This window comes from Equus przewalskii, chromosome 10 (genome assembly GCF_037783145.1).
Source record: "Equus przewalskii isolate Varuska chromosome 10, EquPr2, whole genome shotgun sequence".
In the NCBI taxonomy this organism is placed as follows: domain Eukaryota; kingdom Metazoa; phylum Chordata; class Mammalia; order Perissodactyla; family Equidae; genus Equus; species Equus przewalskii.
The window spans coordinates 36,740,360-36,763,589 of record NC_091840.1 but is presented as its reverse complement, the minus strand read 5'-3'; the positions used below and the strand labels follow the sequence as shown (position 1 = coordinate 36,763,589).

The window sequence follows — 23,230 nt, the reverse complement described above, 5'->3', positions numbered from 1 at the left end:
TTTCTCTTAGCCCAAATATCACTTCATCAGAATGAACCTGACTAATCAACCTAAAAGGAGCTCCCCCTCCCTTTCTCTATCAATTACACTGTTTTGTTTCATAGCACTTTTCACTTTCGAAAATTATCTTATTTAGTTAACAGTATCTCTGTCCTCACTAAAATGTAATTTTCCTAAGGCAAGGAATCTTGGGGTGTTGTTCAACAAAGAATCCCTAAAAGTCTAGAACAAGACCCGGCATAAGAGGATCTTGATAAATACTTTTTCAAAGAACAAATAAATAATGACGGACTACATGACGATAAAACGGCCTCCATCTCTCACAGGCGCCAGGCCCCGCCCCCCAGGCCCACTTCCGCCCCCGGCCTAGCCCCGGACCTCCTGGGAGAAGAAGGCCTCTGCGCAGGCGCTGTGGGACCGCGGAGCTTTCTGGGTAAGCATGGATGCTCACGATCTCTTTCGCCGGCTTGGCGCCGGGGCTAAATTCGATGTGAGACGCTTCTCGGCCGACGCAGCCCGATTCCAGGTACCGTGCGCTGGGGCACAGAAGCTTTAGTAACTAAGAAGAAGCCAGAGCATGAGACTGAAGTGGGTGCAGGGAGAGCCCACACTCGGGGACCCAGTGGCCTGGCTGTGGGGCATTTTCCCTCCTGCGTTCGGCTGAGCCGCACACCTCCTCGTGAAGTCCCGCCTTCTGAGTGGGCTCTTTTACCATCCTTTTGTAGACTTAGTTGGGCCTGGCACAGAAACGCTTTCTCCTCCCTCTTCGTAGTTTATTGAAAACACAGTTGGAATCCTTCTTTCAAAAGTAACTTTTTCTCTGAACCTGGTGTAAAGGAATATCGAAAACAGGATCAACCCCAAATGGAGAGAACAGATCCTTTCACTGTAGTCTGTCCAGGTTTCGCTTGGCATAGATATAGCTTTAGTGAGCATGGTTTCTTTTATTCCCGCATCCCCACGGCGTGTGAAGTAACCAATGAGAAGAGCGGTTTAGAAATGGGGGATCTTACGTAGAGAAGTAGTGAGCGCGTAATAAATCGAGAGAAGTTGGTAGGGGTCCAGTTATGGAAGATCTTGAATGTCAACCTTAGTATCGGAACTAGGGACGTGTGTGTGTGTGTTTGTGCGCCCGCGCGCGCGACACGCGTGTTTCATCTTTCTCTGACTGGCAGTATAGTGTAGTTGTTTAGAATTTGAACTCTGGAGCCAGATTATTCAGGTCCACATCCTGGGTCTGCCAGTTACTAGTTTTGAGACCTTGATCAAGTTACTTGACCTCGTAATGCCTTGATATTGTCATCTGTTGTATTACTCTTTGCTTAGTAGGGTTATTGAAGGTTGCAGTAGTTTTATATGTATACTTAGAAATCTGCCTGACATCGTATGTTACTCTGATAAGTGTATATGTGTTAGTTGCTGCTATGATTATTATTACTGTTAAGGTCAGAAAAGGTGTCATCCTGGATTCCATTTGCCCAAACACGCTTGTCAGCTCAACAGATATTTCCTGAAAATGTGAAAAAGACGAGGAGTCACTGGACCCATGTTCTTACTGCCAGTACTGCTTGAGTGAAAGCTATGCCAGTCTGCCAGTAGATTTCACTTAAAATTTTTTGGGTTTTTAGGTAGGAAAAAGGAAATATGACTTTGGTTCTTTGGAGGTCCTGCAGGGACTGGACTTTTTTGGAAATAAGTCTGTCCCAGGTGAGTGTGGAGCGTCAAGAACTCATCAGGAGCTCCAGGATGAAGAGAAAAAAGAGAGCCTAAGTGAAGGGAAGAGGGAGCAAAACAAGAAAAAGAGGAAGAAGGTGACTTCAGGTTAGTGCCTGGTTTCTGTCTTTTCTCATTTAATTTTTTTTCAATTACAAAAATAATACAAGTTTATGGTTACAAATCAAACAATATATAGTCATTCATCAGTTGATGGCATTTGGGTTGTTTCCAGGTATTTGCCATTACAAATATTGCTACAATAAGGATACTTGTACATATATCCTTTTGTACAGGTGCTGTTATTTCTGTAATAAGCATGCCCAAAGTGGAATCACTGGCTGAAAGGGTATGCACACTTCTTTCTTTGAACAAATACTGCAAAATGACTTCCCGCACCCATGTCAATGCTGGATACTGTTGGTCTTAAATTTTTTGCCAATCTAATGAATGAAACTATTTTTTATTTATATTTTCTTGATAAATGGTGAGGTTGAGCATCTTTTCATATGCTTTACTGGATATTTACGTTTCAACTTTTGTGAATTGTCTGTTCTTACTCTGCCTGTTTTTCACAGGATTTTTTTCTGTACTATAAAGGTATTTATCTTTTTCTTATGTCTATTAAGTTTCCTAGCCATTTACCTTTTTTAATAAAGTAAATGGTCACATAAGGTTTTTAAAAGTTATACAATGGTGAAAAGTAAATTTTCTTCCCACGCTTTTCTCTCTAGTTCCCTGTTTCTCCAGAGGCAACTGCTATTAATCAATTTATGTATTTTTGTAGAGATAGTCTATTCATATGTATTTATACCTCCCTTAAAAAACATGAATGAGGCAGCTGGCCCCATGCCGTAGTGGTTAAGTCCAGCGCCCTCCACTTTGGCGGCCCACATTCATGGGTTCAGATCCTACATTGCTCATCAGCCATGCTGTGGTGGCAACCAACATACAAAATAGAGGAAGATTGGCACAGATGTTAGCTCAGGGCTTATCTTTGTCTAGGAAGATTGGCAACAGATGTTAGCTCAGGGTGAATCTTCCTCAGCAAAAACAACAACAACAAAACATGAATGATAGCATACTTGATATGCTTTCCTTTTTTGAACCTTCCCTACTCTTCCTACCCTTTTTAAAAAAACAATGTAGCTTGGAGATTGTTTGGAACCAGTAGGAAGTGCACTGCCTTGTTCATTTTAACACAGCATAGTATCCCATTGTATGTTCCATCACTGACTTAACAAATTCCTATGTCATTCTACTTATCTTTGTGGATATGTGTGAGTATATCTGTCTGATAAGTTCTTAGAAGTGGAATTTCAGAGTTAACAAATAGACTTATTTTAAATTTAGATATTTTGGAATTGTCCATCAGAAACATTGTATCGGTTGGAAGTCCACTGCTTTGTTCATTCAATCATAGCATAGTATCCCATTATACATTGTAGTGATGTTCCATAATTTGACAAGTTCCCATGGACATTTACTTTGTTTCCACACTTTTGCTGTTACATTATTACAATAAAAGTTATTTTACTTCCTTGGCTGCAAGGAGGTTTGATAAAGCCTTCTACCAAGATTAGTGAAGAAAAAAAAAAAAAAAGGGTCCAGCCCCCCTGGCCAGGTGGTTAAGTTCCCGCACTCTGCTTTGGCGGCCCAGGGTTTCGCTGGTTCGGATCCTGGGCGCAGACATGGCACCGCTCATTGGGCAATGCTGAGGTGGTGTCCCACGTGCCACAGCTAGAAGGACCCACACTAAAAAATATACAACTATGTACTGGGGGGATTTGGAGAGAAAAAGCAGAAAAAAAAAAAAAAAAGACCTGCCACAAATTTAGGAAAAGGATTTAAATGTTGGGCAATCAGAAGCACACAGATATGTGCTATAACCAGTTAGCAACAAATGTGTACAGACATATATAGTTTAATTGGAAAATTCAGGATCTTTTGGATTAGTAATTATTTGGGTCTATTAATACCCACTGTCGCATAAAAGTGAGCATAATCTTATTTTTTTAAAAAAACTCATTCTACTTTGTGTGTCCCACCAGCAATGTATGAGAGTTTTCTTTTTCTATAAATGTGTCTCATGTATTTTGTCCTTTTTCTATTAGAGTGTAATCTCCTTAATTTATTAGGCCTCATATATGTTAAGGAAATTAACTCTAAGTCTAGCATATTACGTTTACAAACGTATTCTAGTTTGTCATCTGTCATTTATCTTCTTCCTTTCTTTTTGCCATTTTATGTGTTAAATTTATCTTTTCCTTTATGTTTTTTTGGTTTGGGTTTTGGTTTTGCCTTCCAAGCATTAAGCTTATTTTTAAAAAATTCTCTTATTTTTTTAATTTTTAGTTTCATTTTGTTATTTTGAAATCTTCTATCCTCTGGGATTTTATTTGATATAAGGACTGAATAGGGGACTAATTTAATTTCGTTCCAGATGGCCAACTTATTGTCCTAATATATTGATAATTCATCTTTCCCCTATTGGATTTAAATGCAACTTTTATTGTAAACTTATTTTCCATATATATTTGAGTCTATCTCTGGGCTCTGTTCTGTTTCATTGACTTATATTTCTGTGTTCATACACCAACACCAGCTTGTTTTAATTACTATGGCCTTATAATATGTTATAAAATCTGGTAGAGTGCTGTGGCATATCATGTTTGTTGATTGGGCAACTGAATATTTTCTCCCTAAAAGGATCTGAAGAATCAATGAAATCCTAATTAAAATTCTACTAGGTTTTTTTTTGATGGAAATTGACAAAGACCTTTTAAAAAAGAAATTGGGGCCAGCCCGGTGGCACAGCAGTAAAGTTCGCACTTTCCGCTTCTTGGCAGCCTGGGGTTCGCTGGTTCGGATCCCAGGTGTGGACATGGCACTGCTTGGCACGCCATGCTGTGGTAGGCGTCCCACATATAAAGTAGAGGAAGATGGGCATGGATGTTAGCTCAGGGCCAGGCTTCCTCAGCAAAAAGAGGACTGGCAGTAGTTAGCTCAGGGCTAATCTTCCTCAAAAAAAAAAAAGAAAGAAATTAAACATGCACCTAGCATGTGACCCACCTATTCCACTTGTAGAATTTACCCAAGAGAAAGGAAAACCTGTGTCCTCACAAAGACTTGTACACAAGTGTTCATAGAGGCTGTGTTATAGCCAAAAACTGGAAATGACCCAAATGTCCTTCAGTAGGTCAAGGATAAACATTGTAAATTTGTACAATGGAATATTACCTAGAAATAAAAGTTAAGAACTATTGGTATATGCTCCAACATGGATGAATTTCAAATAACTTCTAAGTTAAAGAAGCTAGACTAAATTTAGCACATGCTACATGATTCTGTTTACATAAAATTCCAGAAAAAGCAAATTAATCTACAGTGACAGAAAGGAGATAGGTGGTTGCCCAAGGATGGAACAAGCACTGCATTACAAGGAGCCACAAAGAAATTTTGGGAGATGGTGGAAATAACCTTGATTGTGGTGATGGGTTAACAGGGGTATACATATGTCAGAACTCCTCAAATTGTATACTTTAAATATATGCAATTTATTGTATGTCAGTTTTGCTCAGTGAAGTTGAAAAAAATTTAAAAGAAATTCCGGAAGTAGTCTTTGCTCATTACTCTTCTTAGACTTTTTTTTTTCTTGAGAAAGATTAGCCCTCAGCTAACATCCACTGCCAATCCTCCTCATTTTGCTAAGGAATACTGGCCGTGAGCTAACATCTGTGCCCATCTTTCTCTATTTTATATGTGGGACACCTGCCACAGCAAGCTGGACAAGCGGTGCAAAGGTCTGCACCCGGGATCCAAACTCTGGGCTGCCAAAGCAGAACATGTGAACTTAACCACTACACCACTGGGCCAGCCCCTCTTCTTAGACTTTTTTAGGTTATTCTTACATATTTATTTTCCCATATAAGCTTTAAAGTTAGCTCGTCCGGTTACCAAAACAATCCCATCACTACTTTTCATTGAACTGATGTTGTTTATAGATTTAGTGAGAACTGCTCTCTTTATAATATTGAGTAGTCCTTAAATATTGTGTTGTGTTCATTGCTGTTACAAGTGAAATCTTTTTCATCATATTTGTTTTCTAGCTGATTGTTTGGGTATAGAAAAGGTGGGTGCCTTGTTGAAAACTCTTGTTTAATTAGTTTTTCAGTTAATCCCATGTTGTTTTTAAGTATACAGTCATTTACATATTACAGCTGAGACAACTAACAAAAGGAAGAGAATGAGCTTCAGAGCTCTGATTTTACCAACACAGAACTTGCTGCTCCTTTTCCAATTTTTATACCTCCTATTAGTTTCTTTTTTTTTTTTTTTTGAGGAAGATTAGCCCTGAGCTAACTACTGCCAATCCTCCTCTTTTTGCTGAGGAAGACGGGCCCTCAGCTAATATCCATGCCCATCTTCCTCTACTTTATACGTGGGACGCCTACCACAGCATGGTTTTTGCCAAGCAGTGCCATGTCCGCACCCAGGATCCAAACCGGTGAACCCCGGGCCGCCAAGAAGCAGAATGTTCAAACTTAACTGCTGCGCCACCGAGCCGGCCCCTATTAGTTTCTTTTATCTAGTTGCATCAGCTAGTACCTTTCTTTTGTTTATTGTGAGGGTATGGCCTGTTTGCTACACACAAGAATGTTGTACTTAAAATCTTAATTTTTTAAAAATATATTTTAGAAATTACATCTCAAGAAGAAGGTTCTACTATACAGTGGATATCATCTGTGGAAGCAAAGATTGAAGATAAAAAAGTTAAAAGAGAAAATAAACTAACTTCAGGAAAGTTGGAGCAGCTCAGAAAAGAAAAGGTTAGAAAAATATCTTAGCCCCAACTGTTTTTCTGACCTAGTGACTTTTTCACGGTCTCTGGGTTATTCTTTTAGTAAAAGTAAATATGATTTTGTTAAGATAGAAGATTAATTGCATTAGTTTAGATTTTACTTTAGTGAAAACTTAAAGTAGGTATTTGTGCTATGGCTGAAAATTTTAATGTTTAAAATTCTTAAAAGTATTTTGAAATCTTGAAACTTGAACAGGTCAAGAATTTATATATATATATGTATATACACTGTTCTTATAGTATGTACTATATGCTACGTAATTCTTGATCTATTCAAGTTTCAAGATTGATAACGTGTTTAGAATTAAATTTTTAAAATTTCTTATCCCCTTTTGATAAACATAAAATTGGCCCCCTTTCTCCTCTGTGTCAGGCTCACTGGTTTAGAAGGCTTTCCTCTGACAGGGATTTGAGAGTTAGAATTCTTAAGAAACCTATTTTATAGCTTGGGACTAGGGGGAGTAGAATACAGAAGAAACAACAGATATACCATTGTCGTGTCTGCTGCACATCTGGATTGCATATGGAGAGTATTGTTCAGCTCCCTTCAGTAACCCAGAATCCAGAATTTAGCTCTCTCTGGATCAGAGAATGAGAAAACAAACCAAATCAACACTTGACTCTGCTTTTGGCACTCAGTTTGAATAAGTAGCGTTTAAGGTAAATCATCAAAAAGCATTGGCACTTGTGTGCTAAGTGCCGTATAAAAAAATTAGATGGATTCAGTGCCTGCCTTCCAGAAGTTTATTTAAGATTATAAGTTATGCCAGTAGCACATTAATATGAATAACACGTCATTCATGGCATTTACACATTAATATGAAGAAAGTGTGGATAGATAGGTTTCATTGTTATGAAGGTCTTCTGCCTATGAAAGGGCATGAAATGTTGCTAATAGCTCTATCTTTTAGGGATTGGACTTCAACCAGAAAGTGTCATGTGCTACCGAAGCTTATCCTAGAAACTGTTAGTGTTGCTTTATAACATTAACAGTGTATTTGACCATATCCATGGTGACCCCTTTATTTCACTTTTCAGATAAACTTCTTCCGGAATAAACACAAAATTCATGTCCAAGGAACTGATCTTCCTGACCCAATTGCTACATTTCAGCAACTTGAACAGGAATATAAAATTAATTCTCAACTGCTTCAGAACATTCTAGATGCAGGCTTCCAGATGCCTACACCAATCCAAATGCAAGCCATTCCAGTTATGCTGCATGTGAGTATGAAGGTCTAGAATGCCTCTAGCATTCCTTCCTGTGTGTGTTTGCTCATTCTCTTTCTTTAAAATCTTCCTTTCTACCTTATCTCCCTCTGTTGAAATCCTTCCCTTGTTTTTAAGGTCCATCTCAAATGCCTATGCCTCCATAAAACTTGTCTTGATCACTACAGCAAGATGTAATCTTTCTTTTTACCAGTGCTTTCCCCTACCACCCAATTCTCTGTGGTATTTAGTGTGTTCTTTTTCTTAGGACATTTGTCTTACAGTGGTGTAAAGTGTGTGTTTGCACTAATTATGTTTATCTTTTCCATTTTACTAGAGTGTAAATCCTCTCAGGATAGGGACTACGTTCTGTTTATTCATCTGTGATTTAGTTTTTAACTCCCAGGAACTATTTCAGAAATACAGAATTCTTGTATGTAACTTGACTTGTTTTTTCCCCCAATATTTTTATTATACTTTATGTATAATAAAATGCATAGATTTTAAATGCACAGTTCAGTGAATTTCAACAATGCATATCCTATGTAACCTTCACCTCAATGAAGATGGGTGACATTTCTGTCACCCTAGAAAATTCTCTTGTACCAGAACATTACCACTGTTCTGATTTCTATTGCTGTGTACTAGTTTTGCCTCTTCTAGAATGTCATGTAAGTGGAATCATTCATTATTTATTTCTGGTTCCTTTCGCTCTGCATTCCACAATTTTTTTCTTCACATGTTGATAGAGGTATGAGTTAACTCAGACTTTTGGAAATTAAGTTTTTCTGAGGTTTCTTTTGGTAGTGGTGAGAGCTGACTTTCCCCCCCTACATAACCAAGATGGCCTTCAGTTCTGTTAGCCAAAGGATATGAGTTACCTTTTCATCCATACTAGTCCTTTTCATTTTCTTTGGGAACTGAAATGAGAATACATTTGAATGATGTTGTTGTCTCACTTTATAGTAAATTTGCTTTTAATTTTCATTTAAGATAGTTTCTGTCATGACTTTAGCTTAAAATTTTAAAAATATCAGTGACTTTTTGAATATCATCACCTATCAATTACTCTGTCACTCAGGTTATCACCACTTTTTATTTCTTATTTTCAGCCATTCTGTTATTTATTAAACCTTCCTTAGGGATTGAGCAGTACAGATACCAGGCCAAAAAGTTGGTTTTGTAATTTTGCTTTGAGAAAAGAGTTTAGTGGGAAAGAAAAATTGAAATAATGGAAATAATTGAGGTTGTGAATTATCTTTGGGTTTTAGCTATCAATATTCCTTACCCAGTTCAAATGGACTTGTGTTGCAACGCTCAGAAACTCCATTGGGGTGGTGATGGCAGGGGTGTATGATATTAGAAAAGCAAATACGAGAGAAGTAAGAAAAGTGATGAGAACATGAATGATTGGATTCATTATGTATAATTTTGTTACTTCTTTGGCTGGTAGCATTATTTGGCCAGGTGCTGAAAAGTTTATGTCCTTTTCCTTGTTCTTAATATACTCTGTTTTTAGGGTCGAGAACTTCTAGCTTCTGCTCCTACTGGATCTGGAAAGACTTTGGCTTTTAGCATTCCCATTTTAATGCAGCTGAAACAACCCACAAATAAAGGCTTCAGAGCCCTGATTATATCACCAACACGAGAACTTGCCAGCCAGGTATGACTTATAACTTCGAATGAAGATGTGTTTGGTGTTTGTGTCAATCATTTCGTATTTGAACATAATAAAAAGATCTCAAAAAGAGTAAGGGCATGTCTTTTGTCATGGTCAAGTATTCTGTACAGAGCACACTACCCCATATCTTACTGTATATGGGCAAGTCTTTGAAGTCTTTCTATAATTTTCTAAATTTCTTTGGTAAATGCTGTAAGATCCTTAAAGTTGAAAGGCTACTGTAATATATAGTCCATTTCTAAAATGTATTTTTCTCACCTAGAAAAATGAAACCTCATCTCAATTTTTGGAAAAGTAAAAAACTATACAGTGATCTGCTCTACCCTCCCAGTGTGCTTAATAGAAAAGACATGCCAAATATGAAATAGTTCTGTGACAGTATTGTATTCTAAAAACAATATGTAACAGACTGGTAGAGTTTTGGTTTTATTTCTTGGAACTAGTTTGCCAGACCTGAAGAAACTACTGAATCTTATTAGGCACTGAAGTTCCAAAATGCTGAGATTCCAGGTTAATCTACAGATTATTGTGGGTTTAATTTCAGATATGCATAGATTGGTAGTAGATTTATTTTGTTAATAATGTAAATGAGACTATACATCTTATCCAAGTATCTCAGCAGCTAATGTTTTATCATTTTCCATTTTAGATTCACCGAGAGTTAGTAAAAATCTCTGAGGGAACAGGATTCAGGATACACATGATCCACAAAGCAGCAGTGGCAGCCAAAAAATTTGGACCTAAATCATCTAAGAAGTTTGGTAAGGGCTTCATGTAAGAGCATGTAAGGGGTTTGGAAATTAGAGATATCCTAATTGCCACCTAAGAGTTCTTAAAGTGTAATCATGCACATAATTGGTTTGATTTTTAAAGAAGCTGAAAGAGATCTGCTCCCCACTCCCACCTGGTAGTTATGTACATATATACCAGTAGTTCTCAACCAGAGGCAACTCTGCCCCCAACCCCAACCCCAAGGACATTTGGCAATACCTGGGCACACTTTAAGTTGTCACAACTTGGGAGGGTGCTACTCACATATAGTGGGTAGAGGCCAGGGATGCTGTTAAAGCTCCTACAGGGCACCCTACAACAAAGAGTCATCTGGACCAAAATGTCAGTAGTGCTGAGACTGAGAAACCCTGCTTGATACTGTTGATTTTTAATCTGCCATGGAAATACTCTGCAGATAAGAATGGTTTACATCCCTCCCTTTATATCAGCCAGAGAGTCTGCTTTTACCTGTCTTTTATCTTGAGCTTCTGAATAAAAAGAAAGGATTTTCATGAAAAACAAAAGAATATTTAAAAATCAAACTGTTGGATTATAGTGTTCTTGTCTCTTAGAAGCTGAGAAGGCAGATCAAATATAATAAAAGGAGAGTAAGGATATAGCAGTTTGTGCTGTGATGGATTAAAGAGTATGTATATTAGCTTCCTAATATGAGAGAACCTTTATACTGTTGGTGTAGTGAGTATAGCAAGTATAACCTCTCCTTCCTCTCCCCACTTCAGGTTATTAACTGAAATTCAGGAGGCTTAGTTGCCTGATTTAAGAGGGATGAATCTTGTTTTTGTAATTTGTACCACTTGTTTTTCCTCTAGATATTCTTGTGACTACTCCAAATCGACTAATCTATTTATTAAAGCAAGATCCTCCAGGAATAGACTTAACAAGGTACAGATAATATTTTAATGTCTTTTATGTGTGTGTTCATTTAGGTGATTATATTTTGTCTGCGTTGCTTGTATGATCGCCTGTTGGAGCTTGCTATCTGTCACCTTTCAGTCAGTGTTGATCCTGAGAATAATGGCTTTCATTAAACTCATAGAAAAATAACTGGTCTGGAAGAAAGTTACAGATTCCGATAAGCAGTTAGCACAGGATACCCCTAGACTTTCTCGCATCTTTCGGCAGTGGTGGTGGAGTTTCTAAGGTTTATGTGAAGCTCTGTTGTTGCTAATAGAACCTCATGTCTTTGAGGCTAGTGGAATAGAAGGTTTTCTGCTGTGATATGTGGATCTGAGAAGTATCGTCATGGTTTGACTTCTTCGTATGTTCCCACAGTTTAGTGAAGTGTCTTGGATCTTCCAGTTCAGTGCCCACAAGTAGTTTTGTTATTTCTTAGTGTTGAATGGCTGATAGTAGATGAATCAGACAAACTATTTGAAGATGGCAAAACTGGGTTCAGAGACCAGCTGGCTTCCATTTTCCTGGCCTGCACATCCCACAAGGTCAGAAGAGCGATGTTCAGTGCAACTTTTGCTTATGATGTTGAGCAGTGGTGCAAACTCAACCTGGACAATGTCGTTACTGTATCCATTGGAGCAAGGTAATTGTTCTTCCACATTATTTCACTGATTTTTTTTTTTAATACAAGTCAATTTTTTTAGATTCAAAGAGATAGGTTGTTGGCCTGAGATTAATAAGAGTTTTACTGAAAGAAATGTATTCTTTAAAGTCAAGATTGAAGATTTTCTATTTTAGAATAATACAAAGGGAGATTCTCATATTAGTATTCCTATCATTATGCTTTTGGTTGATTTTTCTCATCCACAAAGTATGACATGAGCTCTGTGCTACCCAGAGGATTTAGTTTCTTTGATGGCTTAACAGATAGGAACACAGATGGGGCCGGCCTGGTGGCGCAGTGGTTAAGTGCGCATGTTCTGCTTCGGTGGCCCTGGGTTCGCCAGTTCGATCCCGGGTGTGGACATGGCACTGCTTAGCATGCCATGCTGTGGTAGGCGTCCCACATATAAAGTAGAGGAAGATGGGCACGGATGTTAGCTCAGGGCCAGTCTTCCTCAGCAAAAAGAGGAGGATTGGCCGCAGTTAGCTCAGGGCTAATCTTCCTCGAAAAAACACCAAAAAACAAATAGGAACACAGAGGAGGAAGCTGATGTTACTGAGCCGCTTGATTTGTTATTCCTCTTAAAAAATACTTTGGGTAGCATTTTATGCTAAATGAATGCTCAATAATAGGAAAAACTTTTAGGAAATTATATTACCACTTGATAGAATATTATGCAACCCATGAAATGATAAGTGTGGAGACTATAACTATATTAAAAAGTACTTGTAATACCTTGTTAAGTAAAAAAGCCAAATGGAATAGTAAAGAATACCCTGTCTACTTTAAACTGAAAACTCTGTGTATAAAAAGAAAATAGAACAAATTCACCATAAGTATAATTATAAAGGCAGACAAAAGAATGGAAAAAATATTTATGACATAGTATAATGTATGGCAGCATCTTATAGAGTGTTAGTAAAGCCTTAAGATCCCTCACCCCAACCTGTCTGTCTGTAATAAACCCTTGCTAATCATTAAGACAAAAATTCAGCCGTATATAATAGCAACCTTAAAAATGTTCTCCTCATTTTATCCAGGAATTTTACTTTTACAAATTTTTTATAAGTAAATAATTATGTACATGAAAATTTGTGACTAGAATACAACAAAATGTCAAAATTTATTCTAAAATGGTAGAATTATGGGCAGTTTGTTTTATTTACATTTTTCTGTTTTTCAAATTTTCTTCAGATAACTTTTATAATTAGAATAAACCATTTAAAAATAGCAACTTTGTCTTCAAGTTCAACTGTAAATAAGTGCTTATATTGACAATGGAAAAGTTGCTTCTGTTGAAGTTGTGTGTGTGTGTGTATATACATATTTTTTTTAAAGATTGGCCCTCAGCTAACATCTGTTGCCAATCTTTTTCTTTTCTTCTTCTTCTCCCCAAATCCCCCCCATACGTAGTTGTATATTCTAGTTGTGGGTCTTTCTAGTTCTGCTGTGGGATGCCGCCTCAGCATGGCTTGATGAGCAGTGCTAGGTTCACGCCCCGGATCCAAACTGGTGAAACCCTGAGCTGCCAAAGTGAAGTGCATAAACTTAACCACTTGGCCATGGAGCTGGCCCTGTATATGTGTATTTTTTATTTATTTAGAATTCAGGGAGAAAATGCAAAAATTGGCTCTTGCAAACTGTAAGAGATGTTTTCTTTTCAGGAATTCTGCAGTAGAGACTGTAGAACAAGAGCTTCTCTTTGTTGGGTCTGAGACTGGAAAACTTCTGGCCATGAGAGAACTTGTACAAAAGGTATATTTGGACTACGTTCTTGAATTTTGATAAAGTTCACCAAGCTTCATCTTACTGGTGGAAGGCTAAGCACTATTCCTGTATCATATTTAGTAAGCCAGGGGTAAATTTTTAAGCACATTGGGCCAACTGTTGTCCTAAGGGAGGAGACTCATCTCTTAGAATAGGGGACATTTCCTGTTCCCAGCTCAGGGAACCTAGGAAAAGACCTACCTGATGCCCTGAAAGCCTCCTTTTTCCATGTCCACATATATTCTGCCCCCTTTACCACCACCACCTCCCAGCCCCCACTGGTTTCTTATGGAACTAGGACAGTGTAGAATGAGCAAGACACTGAGTGGAGCTTTCTGTTTTTATATCCCTTCAATAAGTATTAAATAGAAGCCATAGTTAAAAAGCTAACTATGAGGGGTCAGGGCAGGAGGTAATCAAAGAAATATAAATCCAAAGTCCTGCCCATAGAATTTAGTCTTTTTTAGGGAATAATATAAATATACTTGTGTGAGATAGTTTGTGATAACCTGCTGTGAAAGGCTACAGAGTGTTTTTCTTAAGCATTCGTATCGTCATAATGGGGCCATCAGGATAAGTTGAAGTAGTTGGGGAAAGCCTTATAGAGAAAATGCCACTAATCAGGGCCTTGAAGGATCTGTGGGATAGAAAGGTAGAGGGGGAGAGTACTGATGGCTGGAGGAGCAGCTGGAGTAAAGTCTAAGAGATGGAGGTGAACGCAGTGTGTTTGCAGACTCATGAAGAAGTTACCTGTCTAAGGCAAAGAGTTTATAGTGAGAATTAAAGAAGATCAAGTTGGACAGGAAAGTTGGGGTTAGGTCGAAAGAAAGCACTCGATATTTTTGAAGAATGTGGCAACATAATTTTTAAGGAAAACTAGTTAAATGGTGGTATATAAAATGGATTGTAATGGAAAGAAACTGAAAATAAGGAAACCAATTAGCGGGCTGTTAAATTAGACTGGTTGGAGATGAGGAGGAAATAAATGAAAGTGGTAGCCTTAGTGGTGGAGTGTTAATAATAATTGGAGGATGAAAGGGAAAGGTGTTTGCATGTACCTGGTGACTAAAGAAGTGGTTAATAGCTTGATCTTGGGAGCTGCACTACCTGGGTTGGAATTCTAGCTTAGGCAAATTAACCTGTTTCACAGTTTCCTCATCTGTAAAATGGGAATAATAATATCTGTCTCATAGAATTGTTTCAGTATGAATGAGTTAATACAAATACAGTATTTACAGTAGTGCTTGGCACATAAGAAATGCTACATGTGTTAATTTTATTAATATTCTTAAGTGTATCATTTGGCACTAGGAAATTTACGGTTTTCACAGATGCTCACATGGGGATTACACACCAGGAACTTTTAGCCGTGTATGATCTTTAGGAGCTCTGTGAACCCTCTGAAATTGTATGTTAGATTTTGTGTGAATGTGTGGTTACCCATTAGAAAGCTTCATAGCTTTCATTAGATTCTGAAAGGGGTGTGTGAACCAAGATAAAAAGGTTAAGCCCTAATATAGATGGTTGAAAATATAGAAGGCTGGTTTGAGAGAGGTGGGTTTGATGATAAAAATGTAAAAATCATCTGCTTAGAGCTGGTAGTTGATAACTGAGATTTTATTTAACTTACTAAGATAAAAATCATATTGAGAGAAGTGAGAACCAAAAACTAAGCTTTGGGGGAATACCCACAATTAGGATAAATAATGAATTAAAAAGATCGTTGTTACATTTTAGCAGAATCAAGAAGGTTCTGAGGCACAGAGCCAAGAGATGACTGTTTTAGGGCATGGGCATCCATCACTGCAGAAAGGTGAAAGGCGATTAATTAGATGTGATTATTGGAATCAGCAAGATGGAAGTACAGTTCAAGTTGAGTAGAGGGTGGATGGTGAAGAAGATGGAGGCGGATTTAGACTACTGGCCCAAGACGCTGGGCAATGAAGAGGACACTGAATTGAGTTGGATTGTCTTATGAGCTAAAATCATATGAAATACTGCGTTAGTATGCTGATTTTTGCCTTCTTTCTTTTAGGGTTTCAATCCACCTGTTCTTGTTTTTGTTCAGTCCATTGAAAGAGCTAAAGAACTTTTTCGTGAGCTTATATATGAAGGTGTTAATGTGGATGTTATTCATGCAGACAGAACGCAGCAACAGGTAGTCAGCTGTGTGCTTTTGAAAATAATGGCGTTGAATTTATGAAGTACTTATTTTCCATTCCTAGAGTGGGACTAAAACATTTAATATATGTTCTATTAACCAGAGAGATAACACGGTCCACAGCTTCAGAGCGGGAAAAATCTGGGTTCTTATTTGCACAGCCTTGCTAGCCAGAGGGATTGATTTTAAAGGTGTGAACTTGGTGATCAACTATGACTTTCCAACCAGCTCAGTTGAATATATCCACAGGATAGGTGAGTTGTCTCTCCTCCCCACCATAGCCCTCCTCCGGAACCCCACTCATCTATCTTAGGACCTCTACTATTCCTTTCAAAGATGCTCATTTTTCAGTGCTGTGAAAAATCCGTTGACTTTTATATGTGAATCTTGAAGTTTCTTTTCTGAAAAAAAGTGGTTCTTTATGGTCTAATTTCTCTTAGGTCGAACTGGAAGAGCAGGACATAAAGGAAAAGCTGTTACATTTTTCACTGAAGATGATAAACCATTATTAAGAAGGTAAATTTGGAGAAATAACTTAGTATTAAGTTGGCAAGATTGCCTGGTTATTTTTCTAGGTATATACAATTAACAGATAATTATAGAATGTGTCCCAAATTCTGTTATGGTATTAGTCAACCAAATTTCAGCCATGAGAAAAGAAAAAATGATCAAAGGGCCTTGTTTTTGCCCTTCCATTATTAGAATTTGGAAATATTCATAATGGAATGTTCATTAAGTTTCACACTCACAGGATTCTCCCAATAGCCATCAGTTGATATTACTCACAATGTAATAGTAAGGTTTTTGGATTAGTGAATAGTTTAAAGTTAATCCCTGCATCTCCTCAGCCCAGTCAAAGTTCTCTCTTATCATGGCGCATCCTTCCCATTACTCTTAGGGGCAGATGGAGTTTTATATTTAGTCTCAGGAAAAACTATTTTAGTAATACTCTCCAGTATTATTCAGTTGTGGCCCTTTGAAGACCGGGTAACGTGTGATATACTTTTACAATCTTGGGTCTCAAAGTAACCCATAGATTTTGAATTTCCTGCATTTGGGCTGTCTACAGTAATTTTAGTCTGATAATGACTGATAGCACTTCACATTACTGACACATGAAATTGAGATATAGCCCATGGCGGTTTGTGCTTTGATCTGTTTGGCAGTTTTGGCAAAGATATGGATTTGTGCCTCCTGAGCCTTGGCTCTGTCAGCTTTGGTCTTGCTTTGAGCAGACTTTCACATGTGCATGTATGCGGGAGTATATTCCAACAGCCTAGCTTCACCTAACGTCTCCTTAGCAACTGCAAGCATGTGACTCTGATGACCCCCATATCCATGTAACTATGCTTCTCAGTTTTTTTTCTGGGAAGTGGGGATAATGATAGTATTTACTACAAAAGGTTGTTCTGAGGAGTGAGTAAGTTACTGTACATGAAAAGCTTAAGACAATGCCAAAATATAGTAGGCACTGTCATTTAATAAATTTAAGTCTGACTCTGCTTCAGTCAGTGTCTCATCCCAGATAGGACTTAGTAGCTTTTTAGGGCTTGATAAGTGTTGTGTAGAAATAGCTGCTGTCTAGAATTATTCAACAATGCATCGATTTCAGTCCTGGGGATAGTTCTCTCAGCAATCCAATGGGATTATATCTGGGGATAATTGATAATATCAGAACACTTTACTGGATTACTTTCTTGTTTGTGTAGTTTTAGTTCCTCTTGTATTGTGCAGAGGGTTTAAGTGCATAAATATCAGTTTGACAAGATACAGATTTACATTTATGGGTATCTTTTTCAGTGTTGCCAATGTTATACAGCAGGCCGGATGTCCTGTGCCAGAATACATAAAAGGCTTCCAAAAACTACTAAGGTACAAGTTTGAATTTACCTCGAGCTGCTCTCTTTCTCTCTCTCTCTTTACGTATACATTCCTGCTTTCACACTCTTACACATTATAGTTCTAACAATTCTACTTTTAGAACATTTCAAGATAAAAAGTTTCCTTTTAAATATTTGTGATTACTGTATGTTCTTTCCTTGCCAGTTTGAAATTTTAAGTATTCAGATTTTTAATAAATTATTCAATGTGAGTGAAACAGGCTTAGAATTTGTTTTGGCTCATAAAACTGGTAAAAAGCAATTAATTGGCTAAAATCAAACTCTAATGCTTGTTGGCATAGGATATAAGGTTGACACTGGACGTATTTTAATTGTAATCAGTGCCTTTTTTTTTTTCCTTTTTCTCCCCAAAGCCACCCCGGTACATAGTTGTATATATTTTTATTGGTGGGTCCTTCCAACTGTGGCATGTGGGACACCGCCCCACCATGGCCCAATGATGGTGCCATGTCTGCGCCCAGGATCCAAACCGGCAAAACCCTGGGCTGCCGAATTAGAGCGTGTGAACCCAACCACTTGGCCATAGGGCCAGCACCAATCAGTGCCTTTTTTAAAAAACTGATTGAGTTTATCATCCTTTGGGTTACTTCTCTAAATGTTTTAGGTAATCTAGTATATTAAAGTGTCATTGTAAACCTGTAAGTGGATAAAAAATGAATTTTGTGGTCAAGAATCAAAATTAGTTTTAGCTTTACTTTTTTTTTTTAAGATTGGCCCTGAGCTAACACCTGTTGCCAGTCTTCCTTTTTTCCCTCCCCAAAGCCCCAGTACATATTGTATATCCTAGTGGTAGGTCATTCTAATTCTTCTATATGGGATGCCGCCACAGCATGGCTTGATGAGTGGTGTGACAGTCAGTGCCCAGGATCCAAACCGGTGAACCCCAGGCCACTGAAATAGAGCGTGCAAACTTAACCACTCAGCTGCAGGGCTGGCCCAGCTTTAGCTTTTAAATTAAGTTGCACTTAATTCTTTCCTCTCTTACTTTGTAACTTTCAGCAAACAAAAGAAAAAGATGATTAAGAAGCCATTGGAAAGGGAAAGTATTAGCACAACTCCAAAATATTTCTTAGAAAAAGCTAAGGATAAACGGTAAGTATATGGTGAGAAAAGCTGCTGTTTGACTCCTTCATATAGTTATAGTAAGCATTATTTTTCCTCAGGATGAATTTCTAGAAGTAGACTTGATAGGTCTACAGTCCATTATAGAATGTAGTAAAAGTAATATATCCTAGGTTGCCTGTGATTTGGGGTCTTGGATGATTTGATCTTGGAATTTTTCTCTGTATATTAATGATCTGGTTTTTTCCATCTTTGAAAATATGATTTCAGTTCATCACGAATTAGAATTGCACTGCCCACATCTCTACACAACCTGCATCAGGACATACTACTGAGGCCAAGCGTGAGAACTACTGACTCACATTGGTGGAGTCTTCCTTGAAGCTCCATATTCTGGGCGGGATTTCAGTATAATCTTAGGCTTATTCTGAAGCCTCTAAATACCTCTAAAAAGTATTACTTGGGTGAATTGGTAGTAGTTTAGCTGAGTTATGTGAGGATTTTAAAGCATAGATGTTTTAGCATACACACAGGACTACTTTTTTTGCCCAGTACTGCTAGGAAGCTACATGTTTTGATAGGGGTAGGCTGAAATATTCTTAACAGTACTACTCTTTCCACTATTTAAGGAAAATGACACTCTTCAAATTCTACCAGTACACTTAATATATAATATACATAAAATGTAGGCATTTTCCGAGTACCTATTCTCATTGCCAGGTACTTGACAGTAGTAAAGTAGACGAATGAATATAAAATGGGACCTCTTTCCTGAAGTTAGGGAAAGGAAATTAGTATACGTGAAAAAAATTAGAGAAAAATTTTTACATAAAATAGAAGTTTTTTATTCTAATTTTTTGTGGCAACAGTTTCTGGATGACACTTAGACTAGTGGCTTAGTAGAGAAGGTGGTCTGTCTTGGCCACCTTGGTCACCTGATCTGTCTCAGTACACTTTTTCTTGTGGGGGCCGTATCTGAACTGTTGTACATGCATCAGAACCTCGTTCTTGGGGTGATCTTAAAGCTAGGATTACAAATGCAGTCCTTTCAGGCACCGAGCGGCAGCTGGTGAAAGTTTTTACAAAGGTCAGAAATCAACTAGAGTATAAGATGATGGTAGCTATGTTCAATTTTAATAGGAAACATCAGTGTTTTAAATACTACTCTAAATGTTGATTTTTGTAAGTTTGTAGCATTTATACTTCTGAGATTATTAAAACTTAAAGCTGCACTAAGACTTTGAGGACACTTGGTATAAATCTTGTCACTTCAGGCCCCTGCTTAAGATGCTTTGGTTGTCTCTCTATTTTCTTCACATTTAAAGGCCATACTTAACATAGCATACAAACAAGACTTCATCTAACTCTAGCCTCCCTCTCCACTATAGATGTTCCTTTAATGATCTGACCCACCACACTTGTAGCTCCAGCTCATGCCTTTATGCTGATAACTCTTAAGTTCATATTTCAGCCTCAGCTTCTCAACTGAGCTATAACTCTGAATCCTGTTGCCTAGTGGACCTCACTTCAGGTGCTACAAAGTCAACCTGGTTTACTGGAGAGAAAAACCCAATTTGAAGCCAGAGGAACTGGCTCTGATACCTACTTTGCCTGTGTGACTTTGGACAAGTCACTTCACCTCTCTAAGCTTTTTTCCCCCTATATAGAATGAAAATAATTATGTAAACAATACCAGCTCTGCCACTCAGGATTGGTTATGATTGAGTTAATATGCATCTAAGAACTTTGCATTATTCTCCTGTAGTATGCAAACTGATTATTTTCTCAAAACTTTTTCCCTTTTCCTGTGTTATTACTTAGTTAATGGCATTCACTATTCATCAGACTCTAAAATCAGACTATTGGGGTTTATGTCTAACATTTACTACCAGTGTGTGATGATCAGCAAGTTACTTAGCCATTCTGCCTCATTTTTCTCATCTGTAAAATGAGGATAATAATTGAATCTTCTTCATAAGTTAGGAAGATGATCCAAGTTGATACATATAAAGAACTTATAACAGTATCTAGCACTTAAGCAATGTGAACAGTTATTATGAGGTCAGGATCAGAATCTGTCTTTCATACCATGTTGTAGCATAGTTTGTTGTGGTTTTTCTGCCTCACTTAGGTGACTGGTTTTTCTAAAGGGCAGAGACTATGTCTGATGCATCTCTGTGTTCCTGGTGCCTCCTATATTTGACAGTACAGTAGTTTTCAGTAAATGTTTATTAAACTGGTAGAGTCTTGGAAAGCACATATATCTAGAATTTCTGGCTTAACTTTCCTTATTTTCCTTGTCACAGGAAAAAGGTCACTGGTCAGAACAGCAAGAAGAAGGTAACTCTTGAAGACAAAAGTTAAAAACAGACTTTTTAAAAGACTACGCAGAAATGTAACTTAATGGTCCCAGCATGAAGGTTGTTTTCATGGAATACTTCGAGTCTTATAATCATGTGTGTACCAAACATTTGAAACCCACTTCAGGAACATGGGAGTGGGGAAAAATGATCCTAAACTATCAGTGTGTCATGTCAAATTATAATTTGTAGGTGACTTTTAAAAGATTATACAATGGAAATAACATTCATTGACATTTCTGTGGTTTGAATCCAGAGAGATACTTCTTATAGAAGAACAAAAGCTTATGCTAAAGATAACACCCAAATGTGGGGAACTCTTAAGGATTTTTCCCTTCAAGTGTGAAGGAATGTGTGTGTATGCTGTGGAGAGGCATCTGGAACCGAATTTCAAAGCCTTGAGATTGAATTTCCCTTCCCACCCCACCCTCCTTTTATGTTGGATGGACAAGAAGCCACACAGGCTGTCTTCAAAGAAGAAAACTACTATGCTCTTTATTTTACTATTTCTTAATTTGCTGATGGCCTTGTGTGGTATGAGCCACAATAAAGAGATGCCTCTTCTGTGGCTGGTTATTTCAGATCCCTAGGCCTCAAGTTCTTTGGTCTGTTAAATATCCTTATACCTCATTGCTCAAATAGTTCATACCTTACCTGTCACAATGTTGGAAGTACAAGATTATGGTGGTTCTCTCCCTTTCTTCATTTTCCATCATTTAACCATGCCCCTTCCTGTCTCTTTCCATTCAAGATGACTTTGCTTGAAAACTGATAAACGTTTCATCCTGATAAGGAAGAATGTTCCTATTACTTGATACCCCTCTAGCTCTATTCTCTTAGAGCTTATCTTTCCTGAGGCTTTGTGGCCCTTCATCCATTTAGTAAGTAGGTCTCTGCCACAGGTAAAGGATTATGATTATACACTGATGGAGACTATTCACTGTTAGCAGATTTTTCTCAGTTGCTAGTTTTGTACAGTGAAATAAAAAATCGACTTCATGCATGTAAGGTACTTAGAATGGCACCTGACATGAATGTTAGTTATTATCAGTATTACAATACTATAATATAGATAACCTCTTCTCAGCAGCATTTGAATTAAACTTATTTATTCTCTTTATTCTCAACCTTTTATTCTAGAGTCAGGACAAGTAGACTCCAACTTGAATATTTTACATGGGACAAAAATTGTTTATCTTCAGATTTTATGTAAATGGAGACCTATTGCTACAAGGTGCAAAAAATGCAAGCGTATGATTTTTTTGTTTGTTCTTGCAAACAGATGCTTAATTCAATATATATTCTGGAGGAAGGTGTACTGGTGTCACCCATTTGCCAGCTGTATGACTTTGAATAAGTTCTTTAATTTCTCAGAGCTTCAGTATTTTCATTTATGAAATTGGGGATAATACCAACCATGTTTCAAGATTAGAAGTACCTAACACTGTGCCTGACATGTCATAGATTCACAACAAATATTCCTTAAACAAGCATTGTATATTTGGTTAGGAATACAAGGCTTGACTACACAGCCCTGCCTTTACAATAAAGGACCAAATAGTGTGGCAAATGCTGTGTCAGACATAAAGCCACAATGCTGAAGCATCATAGGAGGGCATCTAACCCAGACTGGAGATGTCATGGAAGGCTGACATCCTGAGCTGAGTCTTGCTAGGAATCAATAGGCAAAAGAGAACAGAGTATCCCAGGAAGAAACAGAAACTGTATGTTCTATGATCCTTGATATCCTTCCTTCACTTGACTTTATTTCCTCTTACTTCGTATTTTCTCCTGTGTAACCACACATCCTTAAATAAAACTGGCTACATAAACCTGTATCAGCTTGGTTTGTCAATAGATTAATAGAGAATTTAGCGCCTTTGTATGAGTTGGAACTATCTGCTACACAAATTTTGGTTTCACCCAAAGGGCAACAATTGGGCCAGCCCCAGTGGCCTAGTGGTTAAGTTCCACACACCCTGCTTCAGTGGCCTGGGGTCGGTCCCCGGGCACGGACCTACATCACTCGTTGGTCAGTGGCCATGCTGTCACAGCAGCTCGCATATAAAAAGAGGAAGATTGGCAACAGATGCTAACTCAGGGTGGATCTTCCTCACGAAAAAAATAGGAGGTGGGGAATGAAATTAGACAATTATTACAAAAGA

At 37.8% G+C, this 23,230-nt stretch overlaps 1 protein-coding gene across 1 annotated transcript; it reads left to right on the top strand.

The window, feature by feature from the left end:
• Nucleotides 1-387: 387 nt before the first annotated feature.
• DDX52 (DExD-box helicase 52) lies at nt 388-22,901 on the top strand. Its single transcript, XM_008526648.2, has 15 exons — nt 388-526; nt 1,629-1,821; nt 6,412-6,542; nt 7,613-7,798; nt 9,303-9,446; nt 10,114-10,225; nt 11,066-11,138; nt 11,590-11,793; nt 13,479-13,569; nt 15,617-15,739; nt 15,846-15,996; nt 16,183-16,258; nt 17,543-17,614; nt 18,643-18,735; nt 21,012-22,901. The coding sequence occupies exons 1-15, from the start codon at nt 440-442 to the stop codon at nt 21,067-21,069; spliced, it is 1,794 nt and encodes a 597-aa protein (XP_008524870.2). The 5' UTR covers nt 388-439; the 3' UTR covers nt 21,070-22,901.
• Nucleotides 22,902-23,230: the final 329 nt, after the last annotated feature.

Coding starts and splice junctions, on each gene's coding strand:
- DDX52 (XM_008526648.2), top strand. CDS start 440: ATGGATGCTCACGATCTCTTTCGCCGGCTTGGCGCCGGGGCTAAATTC. Junction 15,740..15,845: donor CAGACAGAACGCAGCAACAG/GTAGTCAGCTGT, acceptor TCTATTAACCAG/AGAGATAACACGGTCCACAG. Junction 15,997..16,182: donor TGAATATATCCACAGGATAG/GTGAGTTGTCTC, acceptor AATTTCTCTTAG/GTCGAACTGGAAGAGCAGGA.